Source organism: Orbicella faveolata, unplaced genomic scaffold, assembly GCF_042242905.1.
Source record: "Orbicella faveolata isolate gen_17 unplaced genomic scaffold, um_ofav_v1 contig_26, whole genome shotgun sequence".
NCBI classification, from domain to species: domain Eukaryota; kingdom Metazoa; phylum Cnidaria; class Anthozoa; order Scleractinia; family Merulinidae; genus Orbicella; species Orbicella faveolata.
This window is the reverse complement of record NW_028301554.1, coordinates 10,453,604-10,467,681: the sequence shown is the minus strand read 5'-3', so window position 1 is coordinate 10,467,681 and position 14,078 is coordinate 10,453,604. Positions and strand designations below refer to the sequence as shown.

The 14,078-nt window shown below is 36.7% G+C and overlaps 1 protein-coding gene across 1 annotated transcript; it reads right to left on the bottom strand.

Annotated features, from left to right (window-relative positions):
* Positions 1–563: 563 nt before the first annotated feature.
* LOC110053310 (lamin-B1-like) lies at positions 564–11,833 on the bottom strand. The gene is made up of 10 exons (XM_089295297.1): positions 11,363–11,833; positions 9,510–9,792; positions 8,708–8,887; positions 8,152–8,277; positions 7,408–7,628; positions 6,064–6,250; positions 5,546–5,653; positions 3,326–3,445; positions 1,921–2,007; positions 564–1,296 (listed from the first exon to the last, which is right to left on the bottom strand). The coding sequence occupies exons 1-10, from the start codon at positions 11,713–11,715 to the stop codon at positions 1,264–1,266; spliced, it is 1,698 nt and encodes a 565-aa protein (XP_089151423.1). The 5' UTR covers positions 11,716–11,833; the 3' UTR covers positions 564–1,263.
* Positions 11,834–14,078: the final 2,245 nt, after the last annotated feature.

Here is a 14,078-nt window from a genome sequence, read left to right as displayed (position 1 = left end):
TTCGCAGGTACGAGTTGCTGAAACTCGTGAACTAGTGTTAACTTCCGTGCTAGTTAAGTGTTTTATCAGCTGTTTGTTAATTAGTTGGTCGCTTGGTAGAAGCAGTCTGTTCCATCGTGAATCATTATTTAACTGTGTTTATTTATTGCAAAGTTTGAATGGCACTCGAACAAAGTGACCAGCTTCTAATTGGCTTGATAGCTCAGTGCGTAGAGCATTCCACCTGGTAGTACCGCACAGGTCATGCTTTGAATTCAGTTTTTTTTCAGGCTTTCTCTTCGCAACTGCTTAATTGTGTATATGACTACGAAGGTGTTTGATGTCGATGCATTAGTAAATTCTTCATCCGCAGTTCTTATACTGAACAAGGCCAAAAATAGGGTCTGTAGACCCGTAAAAATACTTTGGTGATTTTTGCGGCTACGATTAAGTGATTTCTTTCCGGGAGGGAGGGCTAGTTAATGCTAACAGAGGCAAATTTTTTATGAGTCAAAACTTCTAAGTTTTATAGATTGTTGCCGTAAGTGAAGAGAAAATGCACAGCTAAGGAAGAAAAAACACAATTCTGGGTAACCATTTACCTAAGTTTATTTACGATATAGACAAAAACTGCATTGGCGACCGGCTTCGTACAAAATCTAGCCTCACTGAATACATCTTTTCCAAATAAAGACACTTTCGCTATATTTGCAAAACTAGAAAGGTTTATCACGACGTGGAAGAGAAATTGAGGCTAAATAAAACAAAAAGAGACAGAAAGCAATGTAGTTACAATCTTGATTATTTTGCCTATAGTTACAACTTTGATTATTTTGCCGTTTTCAAAAAGGAAAACTCACTTCTTCTGTTATGCTATAAAAGAAAAGGCTTTCACACAATGAATGACTTCAGCCTCCACTAGTGATTCATTATTATTCTTAAGTTCGACCAAGGCGAATTGGGTGATGGTGGCGGAACTTAGATGTATGCTTCAGAAGCTGTTGTAAACTGGTCACATCCCCCAGCATAAATTAAATATTAATGATGCCGAGTTAACTATAAGTTAAGGAAAGTAACAAACTTGTGTTGGCAATCACTCAGTGTCCAAAATTTGTGTAGAGATCGTAATACAATTACATTGGATTACAGTCAAGTACAGCGATAACAAAGAACCTACAAGCATTCCTTTTTACAGAGCAAAGATATAAACCTAATTATTTCAATTCGAACTGTTTTAGTCTAAGAAAGGCCACCTAATAAAGTACAAAAATTAGTTGCTGATTACTACTGAATTAAACAGCCTTTTGAAGTTTCTCCCTAAAAAGGAAAAGAAAAAAAAGCACTTTTTACTAAAATAGCAAACTTTGAAGTCTGATTTGACCAAATCTAAGAAATCAACACGTGTCTGCATCCGCTTTCTACAACTACGATTTCTAAAATCAAACAGAGATTAATGAAGGAAATTTATTGAATAGACGTTAAGAACGAATTTGACAATACAAGTTACAGCAGATAAGTTCATAATATGGAGATTAAGCCAAACCTCCCATTAAATACTGATCAATTACCAGGACCAATAATAAGCATTTCACCAAACTGAGTGAATTGAACAAACAAGCAAACAGGAGAAATACAGTGAATATTTTCATATAAACCCAGTGAAATAAACCCAGCCATTTGGAATGGTAGGCTTAGTAGAGTGGATGAATATTTAAAACCTTACAACAGTTACGTGTGTAGCAGGCATGACAGTTTAATCATGACAAGTATAATTTACCACTTCAATACAATATTATCACTTTAATCCCTATTCCAAAGCTATCTTGTAGTACCATTTTTGAGAAGAGGTCAAACAATGATCTAAAGGTGCTTAGGGAAACTTCACAGTGCTTATATGACATGTTTATCAAATACTTATAAATTATTGAGTGCAGTCCTCACCTCACGTTGTCCAGACATTATCACTCGACTGTCAGGTTCATCAGTCCTTAAAATGCTCACTTCTTCACTTATTGCAGTTGCTGCCTCCTGCAAAAAATATCATTGAAATACGTGAGGCCGAGATAAACAAGGCAACTGGCCATCACAACACAACTCTCGGGTTTTCAGATAACAAAACCATGTAGACCAATGTGTAATGACCTGTTTTTACTACATTTTTGTACATCAATAATCCTGGGTGTTTTAAGAATTCTTAAGCAGAATCCTATTAAATCTTGGGGTCAAAGTCCACTTACTGCATTACCCATAACTCACCACTGACTTGGAAGAAACAGAATAATCTTTTACTTCACTGGATTGGTAAGCAAAGGAATTGGACATTATCACTCTTGATATGAAAGGCTTAATTCTTTTACTGATTTCCATACAGTTCTTATAATGTAAGCTCTGAGAATTTGGCACTTCATCAAGACAAAGTTACATAAAGAGCAGCTGATTTCAAATGTCTATTTAGGCACTTTTCCAGACCAGTGCTTTCTTAATCAAGTCGATCTAATGAAAATATGTTGGCAAAAAGCTAAATGCCTTTGGAAGTTCTTCACATGAAGTCACACAAACATTGAGAAATTTATGATACTTTAATCTCCACTATTAGATATCAAAACAGTCTACTGTACACCAGAAAATAACATTTTAAATTACATCTAGGTCACATATTTACATGTAAAGATTTACAGCCTAGAAAATAAAGGTACAACTCTAACTGAATTTAGTTCTTTTTCAAAATAAGGAATTTTTTAAAATTTTGTGAGGTCTTTGATCACATGCTTCCCAAAATACCCATCCTAAACCCAGCAGAATTAGAATTAGTTTCTCTCAGAAATTGTAGGAAGTTTTTATTGAAGTGATCGCTCTTGAGATCGTAATTGAACATCACTGATCTACACAGATAGTTAAGTCTACAACCTTTACTTTTATGGCTGCTACAATTATTAATGGAGTTATTTTGCAGTTTGTAATCAGATGAGCTCAAAATGATACATACTGATCAATCAATTATTATTAAAGGCAAAAAATCACATCATAGAGCTGTCATAGAGGTTTGGGCATTTTCCCTTTACAAGGCAGATATTTTAGTGCATTAATCCTTTATCAATATCCAAAACTTCAAAAGCCATACACAAGCAGAAACAGACAAAAAGACAACATTGGAGATAAACAATGCAGGTCAGTTCAACTCCATAGAACTCCTGTAAAATGTTTTGTCGAATTAAACAACTCTGCTACAGAAATGAGTAAAATCCAAATAATTCAAAGGTACTCCAACTTGACTGGACAGTAACTCAAGTGCAAACATTCCTTCTTCCATGTCCTCATCGGCAAATTGACAAACACAGACACAAACCTGGCCTTCAGAGTCCTTCAAAACTGTCTTTGTTTCTTTTCCAACACCCCAGCTGGCCTTCTGTCTAAAAACTAGATCTGTAGGCGGTTTGTGTTGACCACCACCTTGTGATGCCCAAATCTAGAATTAGAAGAGGAAAAGTGTTATTTGTTAGTTTGTAGATTCATTGAAAGGTGTGTAATCCTTTCACTTCCCTGTAAAAAACCTATTTCCAAAAATAGGCAGTCGAGGACTCCATGTGGCTACCTTGGATATAAATAATTGCTGAACTCCTCATTTTGATAGCAAGTCAAAAGGGCTTTCAAGCCAACTCGTGATATACAATCAGATAAAAAAGATTAGGAGAAGTTACGTTGCGTGACACAAAATAAATTTTGTAACTATCATTCACTTACAAAAAATCATTAAGCTTATTTAGGTGTAACAATTGAGCTGTTTTGAATGCTATTTCTGATAAAGTAATGAGTTCCACCAAAAATGAATGTGTTATGTACATGTACACAGTACTTCAGAGTTAAAGAACTATCAATAATGAACTTAATTTCTGTCACATGGGTTGATGAAATCCACATTTTACTTTACGTCTCCTTGCCTTTAAAATTACCCTAGCAAGTCATGGGCTATTCTGATATCAAAGGTTCTGTCCTTAGGACTTGAGTTATAACAAACATCTTCATTCGTTTAATACACTAAAAAATTCTTGCATCAGAAGATCGAAATTACTCACACAACAGCAGGTCCCAAACTGACCAAAATGACAAATGGACAAAAGGTTTCTAGCTGAAAACTGCGCACTTTGTAAGATGACGTTTACGAGTACGTACCAAGCGATCTCCTTACCTCCTGACTATGTATATGTTTTTCCTACATTGATGATTCTTTTCCTTGAACTGAATTTTATTCTTTTAATGTGTTGTACAAACATTTTATTTTAAACTTGACTCATTAGCTACAAGCTAGGAGCCTAACAAGTTCCAGGTCCTAGAGTATAAATAAAGCATGTAATAAAACTGTATGCATGTATGTATGAAAGTGAGAAAGAAAACTCCGTCCAGCCTTGAAAAAATATCCATCAATAGATAACATGGCCAGTACAGCAAGTCCTTTGGTTAGCAAAATGAGTGATTTCCCGCAGAAAAAAACTGTCATTTGAATAAGTAATTGCTCGCTGTAAGCTCGCTGTGCAAATTATTTTGTCTCCAATCAACCAGTGGTTTATACCTAACTACAATGACAATATGGATGTTTTACTTCATGAGTCATTCACAGGTGTCAAGTTGGCAAAGTAATAAGGTTTGTGCCTGAGGATCAGAAATTAGCGGGCTTAGGCTGGTGGTTTGAATCCTATTGTGGACTTTTTTTTTTGAGCTTCTTTTTCGCGGATGGCTTGTATTTATATAGGTACTGGAAAATAAAAATGTTCAAGCCATAAAGCAATGTAATTACAAAAGAAAATGAGACAGTATGGAAATTTGAAACATTTGTGGAAGAAAAATGCTTCTCAAGCGCAAAAGTAAGAGTTAAAAGCCACTGTCAAAGTGTTCGACGGATAGAATTATACACCGCCCTTTGTTTCATACCAAATAGCCTTTAATTTGGGAGTGCTTGTTCGACTCTAAACATGAAAGATCAGTTCATCACTTTGGCAGCCTTCTGACCCATCGACTGACAGGGACCGTCGATGCTCTGATTACATGAACACTATCTGGGGATTATGTGTGTATGAACGCACTCTGATTGGCTTTGGAAACTATTCGAGGAATAAGGTTACCTGGAGGAGCTACAAAAACTATCTGGAGATTAGAGTTACAGATGGACTTACTTACAGAGATGATGACATTAGTGCTATGCCTTTTTGAGGCCGGTGGCCACAAAAACTCATATTTCTTGTTACAAAATACATGTACATGTAGGCGCAATACAAAAATCAATGGATTACCGGTAATTCATGATTCCTTAGAGAACAAAATCAAGTCAAAAGAAAGATTTATAAAGGGTGCAGGTAACCAAAAAATGGCTAATGTTTCTATTACTTGAGAAAAACTTTAACTGCTAATTCAACCTTCCTTGCCTTTTCAGTGCTTATTTTAAAAGCAGAAATCTGAGGGCTCCCTTTATGGCATCAATTAAGTTGTCAAAGTCATCAAAAGTTGATTAAACACAATTTAGCAAGTGAAAATTTGTTTTGTTTCACTGACTCTCAAACATCAGAGGACTTACTGTGACATAAGATCCAGTTTTCAAAACATATTTAGGGGTGAACTTATAAATGGCCGGTGGTTCACCATCAACTGATCTTTCTACACTCCATCCACCAAGAGGAAAATCCTGAACAAAACAAACAAAATTACACGGTTGCTATAAATAATCACAGGTTAAAAAAGAAATATCCAGACACCTCATCCAGCCTGAAATAAAGTTTTTTAAATCACGTCATACCAGGAATGCACAATGGACCAAAATTACGTCTTTCCTGATAGTGTCTCAAAACTCTTACTTTTGGAAGAACATTATTTTTAAGATCATATGACTTCCTCAGTAGAGCATGTGATAAACACAAAGTGCAAGACACTGCCTACTTTTATCCAAACAGTTCTTACCCCTCTTGTCAATAGTTTAGACTAAATGTTTACTTTTCCAGGTCTGGAAATCTACCAGTATTCAGAAACTTTTGTTGACAACTCCAGACTTTGTAAAAATACTACACAGAAAAACAAGACACACTGTAGATTGCTTACTTTAGCACCACTGTTGAAAAGCTTCACATAAGTGCCATCAGCGCTTGCCTCCTTAATCTGAATATAACCTTGGTTTGAATATTTAGTTCCTATTGTTTCTTCTTCTGTGCGTATACGTTTGGTAGAACGTCTACCAGATTTAGCAGAAGCTCCAAACACTGGTGATGCTGGGGGAGTGATGTTCAACCTGAAAAAGTACTTTTATTGTTACATGCTTGTTTCATTTATCTCCTAATGGCAATTAACTTGTAAGCATCTAGTGAAGACTGTGCCCCCCCCCCTCCCGCCCCCCCTCTGGAGAGTATAAGAATGTGCAGAGAGGTCAGCCAGGGATGTATATAGTTACCTGTACCAGTCATGAAAGTTAAAGTCTGTGTTCAAGCTCAGGAGCCTAAAGCCACAGCTTATCCCAGTTTCCGTAACATGAAGCAACTAGGAATATTTCTACTTCTCCCTGGATGCGATGCTTATCCATTGCAGGGTTACCCTCAGCATTAAATTCACCAGGACCCATTTATACACTTGGGTGGAGAGAGACCCAGCCTCAAGAGTCTCATGGGCCTGATGAGGATGAGTGAGTGAGTGAAGAGAGATGCTGTGACAGTTAAGTATGAAAGTGAAGTATGATCATTGCAGTAAATTTTCCAATTTAAGCAACTGGAAAGAAGAAGCCTGAAAAAAAAAAAAAAAATTAATTGACCTCGCTCCCAATGTGTGGCTTCATAGCTCAGTTGGTAGAGCATTGCACCGGTATCGCGGAGGTCACGGGTTCGAATCCCGTTGAAGCCCTGATTTTTTTTTTTCAGGCTTCTTCTTTCCAGTTGCTTAAATTGGAAAATTTACTGCGATGATCATACTTCACTTTCATCTACTACCGCAGTTCAAATATGAATTACTTCATATATACTTTACAGTTAAGTATCTTGCTCAAGAACAAAACACAAAGATGGTAGCTAGGGTTTGAACCTAGACTGCTTGATACAGAGTCAGAGTCATGCCTTCCACTCAAGACATGAAAAACTAGCAATTAATTAAAGAACAGAAAACATTTTCAGCATTTCTATTGAGTTATAGAAACAAGTAAAACTTTGCAAGAAGGTTAAATGTGGTGGGAATGTGATGAGCAGGTAAGTTTTTCCACAGGTTTTTTGATCGAGCGCACTAACCATGAGGGAGGAGAAAATTTTAAGCTAACTTTGATTATCAAAATATAAATTTTCTTCCCAAAAATGCTCACACAATCATATTGTCAACAGCTGTACTTATTCTGGGTTGTAATAATCATCAAAAGACTACCAAATATTTGCAGTCTTAGAAGTGGTTTGAGAGATGACCTTAACGCACCTCATTTCTTCTCCCTCTAACATCTTTCTATAAGTTAGAATCTCCAAATCAAGTGCAGTCTTCACTCCCATAAGGTCCTCATAATCTCTAAGGGCCGAGTCAATTCTCTTGCGCAGTTCCTTGATTTGAAGATCTCTGCTAGCAATGGCTTCATCGGCCCTTGCTTGGTCACCGGCCCGCAGTTTTTCCAAGTCTTCAATTCTCAATACCAAGCTTGCATTCTGAGAGTCAATTAATAGAAATTTCAATAACAAATCCAACAAGAGGGTATTTTATAGTGCTTCGTAATTGCTTCTGCTCCAATATCAATGTGATCAGCTGGCATACAATGACAATTTTTGCCTTGCATTTGGGGCTCCTAACATGTGCAGTTTATACTTGTACCCAGAATCCTTCTTTTACTTGGTCAGCAGTTGAAACAAAATCAACATGGCACTCTATGATCATAATCAGAATGTAACATCGGGATTCTTCAGGCTTCGACAAAAGAGCAAATTACGAAAAAAAAAAACTGAGCATAAATAATTTTGCAGGTATATTGTTTAGCTTTGAATATTTTCAGTATCAAAAACAGCTAGCCAAATCAGCAACCTTCATGATGATTTTAGACACTAAAATTATGATTTTCCACTTGCTATGGTGATTAAATTACTTTGAGCCCTGCCTAAAAAGATGGAAAACAGAAAAACATCTACAGCTACATGCAACTTATCACTGGCAATAAAAAAAGACATTCTTGAATACCCTGGACTGCAACTGGCTCAACTCAGATTTGACATTTTCAACTGTCATGGACAAAGTTCGTTTCTCTTCTCTGATGATCGACAACTCTTCTACATCTTTTGCAGACAACTTCTGAAGCTCGTCATACTAAAACAAAGTAACAGTACATTTATGAGGAAAAGAAATGACCATTGTGGCAATAATGAGTTTGCAATTTAGACAATTGCAAAGAAGCCTGTTGGGTTTCAACATTTTATACCCATGACCTCCGTGTTACTGGTGCAGTGCTGCACTACCTCAAAGTGAACAACATGTATGAAGCCACATGTTGAGAGTGACCCAACAGCAAATAGTGATCAAATCTATTGGTAGACAGCAATTGCATTTTAATACTGTACAAGTCATGCTTTTAAGATAAAAGTACTATATAATGAAATTGTTGTTTACCTATAGATTTCATCAATCACATGGGGACAAAGGCAAAATAAAAAGAATTTATTTCTAAATAGAAGAAAGTTGTATAATCTTACTGCGCATTGTTACTTTCATTATTACTGTTATCTTAATTATGTCCCACCTTAGAACTGTAAAGGTTGTCAGTTTCATCCTTGTACTGTTTGGCTTCTGTATCGTACAATTCCCTCAGTTCTTGAAGCTTTTCTGACAGAATTCCTTCATAGCGTGACTTGGTATCAGATTCAATTTTAAAGTGTTGCGACTCCACACTTTGTAATTGAGAGCGGATCTCAAGTATTTCCTAGAGAAAATAAGATACTGTAATCTAGTTTCTTCATCAAGTAACAACTATAATACTGGAAAATGACCACCAAAAACAATTCCTGTTCATTTCACTTGTAGAACATGCTGATTTTCTAACGCATGATAAATTTTCATACAAATTTGACTAACACCCCAGCCAAAGAAAGCTGTTCCTTGTAGTCATATATTCTAGAATTTACATATCGGCACGCTCTGCAATACATGTTAAAAATATAAAATAGCAGTGTAAAAATAACTTTGGTTGATTGGTTGAAGCAGCATTTCAATCAATCAATCAATCAATCAATCAATCAGTCAGTCAGTCAGTCAGTCAGTCAGTCAGTCAGTCAGTCAGTCAGTCAGTCAGTCAGTCAGTCAGTCAGTCAGTCAGTCAGTCAATAAATCAATCAACCAATCAATCTAATACTCCAGAAAATACCTGTACTCATGAAGGGTTTGGTTTGGTTTGAACATACTCCTCTGGAAATTTCAGTTAAACTTCAAAAAATCCATTATCCTTACCCTTTGAGACCCCCTTCAGAATCCCACGTGTGGGTTGGGTTTGTGAAATTTATATTTTCTAGAATCACATTATTTACAAAATGTTAAAATTATTGTACCTTGTTGTACATTTCCTTCTTAAAATTGAGTTCCTCTTCCTTGGACTGTAGTTTGTTTTCAAGGTCCACCCTGGAGAGGGTCTCTTGTTCAAGGGCATATTTTGCTGACTCTAGAGCTTCCTTCAGTTCTTGGCACTCTTTCCTAAGTTCTTGTATCACACCTTCCAAGTTCTTGGCTTCTTGATTTACTGTAGCTAGTTGCCCTTCTCTGTCAGAGAGTTTCCTCTGAGCTGCTTTCAAGGCATCTTCAGTTTTCTTGTGAGCTGTAACCTCTTTATCAAGCCTTAAATGTAAATTGCAAAATAAGAAATTGTTGATGCCAACTTACATGCTCATCTTTTTTAAACAAAACCAATTAAGCCTCCAAAACATAAAAGAAAAAAAATAGTATACATTTGTTAATAATATCAAAGCAATTCTACATGTTATGCAAAAGAGAAATCAACAATAAATGTATTTGTACATCCTTATGATGGTCCTTCAATTAGGTTATTGACATTTGGGTTGGTTTTCACTTGAGTGTAGAAAGTAACTGATTTGGCATTAATATGTTACAAAATTGGCTTAAAAAACGTGCACTACATTTTCATCTAAACAGAAAACCAAAACCAATTGTGACTGGCTTGCACATTTTTCCTGTGCTTTGCTGAGGAGGCAAAGCACAGGAGATTGGTTCTCTGTATTGTCTGTGTCCATTGTGGTTGGATAGAGTTATGACTTTGGTTTTGGTCTAATGACATTCAATTGAAAACCACTCTACAATTATTAGCCCATTATATTCATTTGGAAACATTATCATATATTATAATACGCAGTTAATCCACAGTCCAATAAGTTCCATGTATGTAGATAAAAAAATGACAGTCTGTCTAGTCTAGATTGAATGTTAATAGTCTGGCACTGAACTTACTTCATTTTCATAAAACTGATGGTGATAAAATGTTGTGCTTTACATTTCATTGTTAGGTGAATAAAAAAACCATTTCAGATCAGGACCAAACTTTATAGACAGGGTAGCAAACTTTTTGAGTTATTGGGAGATGATTAAACACAATTACGTATTTGGCTATAAAACAGTTTTTAAAAAATTGATCATCACACAACATTAACCTGATTTATTTCAGACTTTGTGGCGATTTCACAAACGGTAAACTTAACACAAGTTACACAAAAGAAAATAATATGTAAAGAACAAACTAAGCTCTGACATGGTAAACAAATTTTCTGTTAACGAAATTTTCTTTCAAGCAACGCTTCTTGAGTTCCACTTAAACATTTTCGGATTCCTTCGGAACCCTCACTTGGCTTTGCTCGATTGAGGTATGATTTGTGGAATGCGATCTGTACTGGCTGTTTACATTTGAAATGCTAAAGATGTTGAGTATTTTAGTATTCAGTTTTCAGGGACGCGGGAACCACCCATCTCAACACAATTATCTTCTTTTATCAGTTTCCTGTACATACAGCGGCACACAGCTCGACAGGAGTCACGGAACGTTTTCCAACGAGCGCTACAATATTTTCGGAATCGAAGGCTGGTAAATTACCTGATGAAATCGACAAGCTGGTAGTAAGAAATCAACATCAAGTTTTGCTTATATTTGAATTAGAGTTTTAAAGCAAACTACGAGTGACTGATCAACCGAAACAAGAAAGCGAAGAACTTCACTGGCTTTGCACACGTGCTATTCGCCTGATAGAATATACAGTTTAATGTAATACTTATACCCTAGCACGACCCATGAAAAAACGATCTCAAAGATCAAAGAACTTTAGAAAGCAGTAGTTTTAAAAAGCGACATTTTTTTGAAAGCAATTCCAGGAGAGCAATAGATGTAGGTCAATTAACTCACTTCTTCTTGTATTCATCAGCCAAAGCTGCGTTCTTCCGATTCTCGATCTGCTCGCGTGCTTTCTCCTTAGCGGTGTCGTCGAGGAGTCGTCTTGCATCTGCAAGCTCCGATTCGAACAAACTCCTTACGTTATCTACCTCCGTCTGAGTACGAGTCCTAGTCATAGTAATTTCTGCTGTCAGCTTGCTGTTGGACTCCTCCAAAGATTTGACTCGGTCGATGTACACGCACAAGCGATCGTTCAAATGCTGAAGTTCTTCTTTTTCTTGCAGTCGAGTCATCTTGGTCGGTGAAGCTGCCCCAAGTCTCTCTGAAGACGCTGGAGTACGAGGTGAAGCGACAGTTGCAGACATTTTGGAAAGCAAGCTAAACTCAAAGCAAAGCAAAACAAAGTTCGAGTTGTAGTAGAACTTCTAGAAAATGCGTTCAAACCTTCTCAAGTTTTGGCGGTTCTCTGTTAACACGTGATGTTAATTGGCCAATGAAAAAGTGCGTTTTTTCAAATGGTCTTTCAAAGCAAATAAATGATTGGTTAAAATTGAGGCGTGGCTTTTCTCAGCAAAGTCACGAATTCGATTTTTCATATTTTATCCAAAAATGCACACTATCGGGATGGTTGCTGATGCAATTGCTATTGGCTTGGTTACGCCTGAGCTATTTTTTTTTTCAATTCTAGTGACACAATATCCCACAAAATCTCAGTCTGGCACTCAGCCGGTTTTGGTTTTTCGGGTTTTCTGAAGCGGTTCACAGGTTACTTTTCTCAGTGATTTATTTATATGGTAGTTAATTCTGATCTGGCGCGCACTAGAACCATGTATCCTACTATACTATGAAAAGGCAATAAGAGAGCTATACGCAAATTTTCTTTATCTTCTTTTTGACTGCTTCACAGAAAATGTATCCTTGTTTTAGCATCAAACTGCATTGCAAAAAAACATCATCCATTCTGTCACGACCGAAGCCACGCCAATTGCATTCTCTGTGCGATACTTCCTAATTTGAAAGTTCTCTCTGTAGAGTCAAAGTAATATAAGTTAAAAGAGTCTTTTCTAACTAGTAACACAAGGAAACGTCGTGGAAAATGTAAGTATTGCGTATTTACATGAGTTTTCTATTCTCCTCTTCCAACTTCCTGACTCCGACTATGTAAGACGCAAAGCGATTGTTTAGATGTCTGAGTTCATTTTCCTGTTTAGTCAGAGACATCTTCCTTTGCGAAGCAGGCACAAGACGCTTTCCGGATGGAGAATTTCGAGTTGAGTGCGCTGAAGATTTTTCTGCAGCCGCCATATCTGGTAAAACACTGAAAAAGCACAAAACACAAAAAAAGAACCTAAGACCAATGTTTTTCAAAATTGCAATGAAACGCAAATGACAATAGACTTCCGAGAACCAATCGTTCTTGGGTTGCTGATTAGCGAGATAGTCACTCACCTGAACTATATTTGTTATACTTGTATTGATTCATGCTTCAAAAAGAATTTATGCAGTCAACTAATTAATTAATTAACTCTGACGGAATAAACGGTACGTGACTGAATAAAACTGGGGAATATCCGAGTGATATTCTTCAATTTTCAAAACTACCCGTGTTGTGAAAAACATTTGTATAGGTAATCGTACGGTTTCGTGTTCAATTTGGAATTAATCTGCACGAGTGAGTTTTTCAAAAAGCTGAAATTGCACGAGTCACTTCTCATTCGAGAAAACGTTTTTCAAAGTTTCCGCACAAAATTTTCGTCATCATTTTACGTGATATCATAGCCTCCATTTGGGGCGAATATATGCTAGCATATTGTCACGTCAAATGGAGCCTCTTATAATTTGCCGAATGCGCATCAGCGGAGCCCCATTGTTTAGAAAATTTGGTAACCTATCGATTTAAAAAATTGAGTTGTCACGTGATAGTCAATCCGTACATCCTTGCGCCTCCTTCATGTAAATCAATGTGAAATGTCGCTCTGCAACGACCTCAGTTCCCAAGGACGTTCCCCTAGAAATTAGGAGGGGCGGGTTTACAGCGTACATCATTGCTTGATGTTGGGCATCCATGTTATGTTCAATTGACACCTGTCAAAATAAGGTATCCGCTTACCAGTATCACTTGACCATATCGCTGGCTCATGTTTAGAGTTCATTGAGGTCTTGTGATTTTTTGATGTTGAATTTTTAGCAGTTGGCGTAATCATACGTAAAACATACGTATAGTGTTTTGATCTCAGTCGATCTCATTAACGATTATTACATGAGCGCGTGTTGAATATGAATTGACTATAATCATCTTATATCAAGCACGAGCGGAATAATTGTTTTATTGAAAACGCCCCCAAAATATAGGAAACTATAATAAAATAGAAATGCCCCCCAAAAAATTACGCTTACGCTTACCAGTGTAGAGCATGATGTAATGGCTCATATACCATGAAGGCTAAGCCAATGAAAACTCTTGAAAAACATTATCTCATGATCTAGTTTTAAATAATACTGATTATTCCAATTAAGCACCATTCTTCCACAAAATATTTCGGACAAGAGCCTTTCAAATTAATCTGTTGAAATAGACTTAGGTTTGAATCTCCCGGCCAAGACATGGATAGCGCCAAGTAGAGGCGAAAAAGATTACTCGGAAGGCGTTACGGAGAATAAGTGTTCTTTGAAGGAGCTACGTCATACTTTGCGCATCTTGAAAAGTTTAGCCTAACTTTATCAAGTT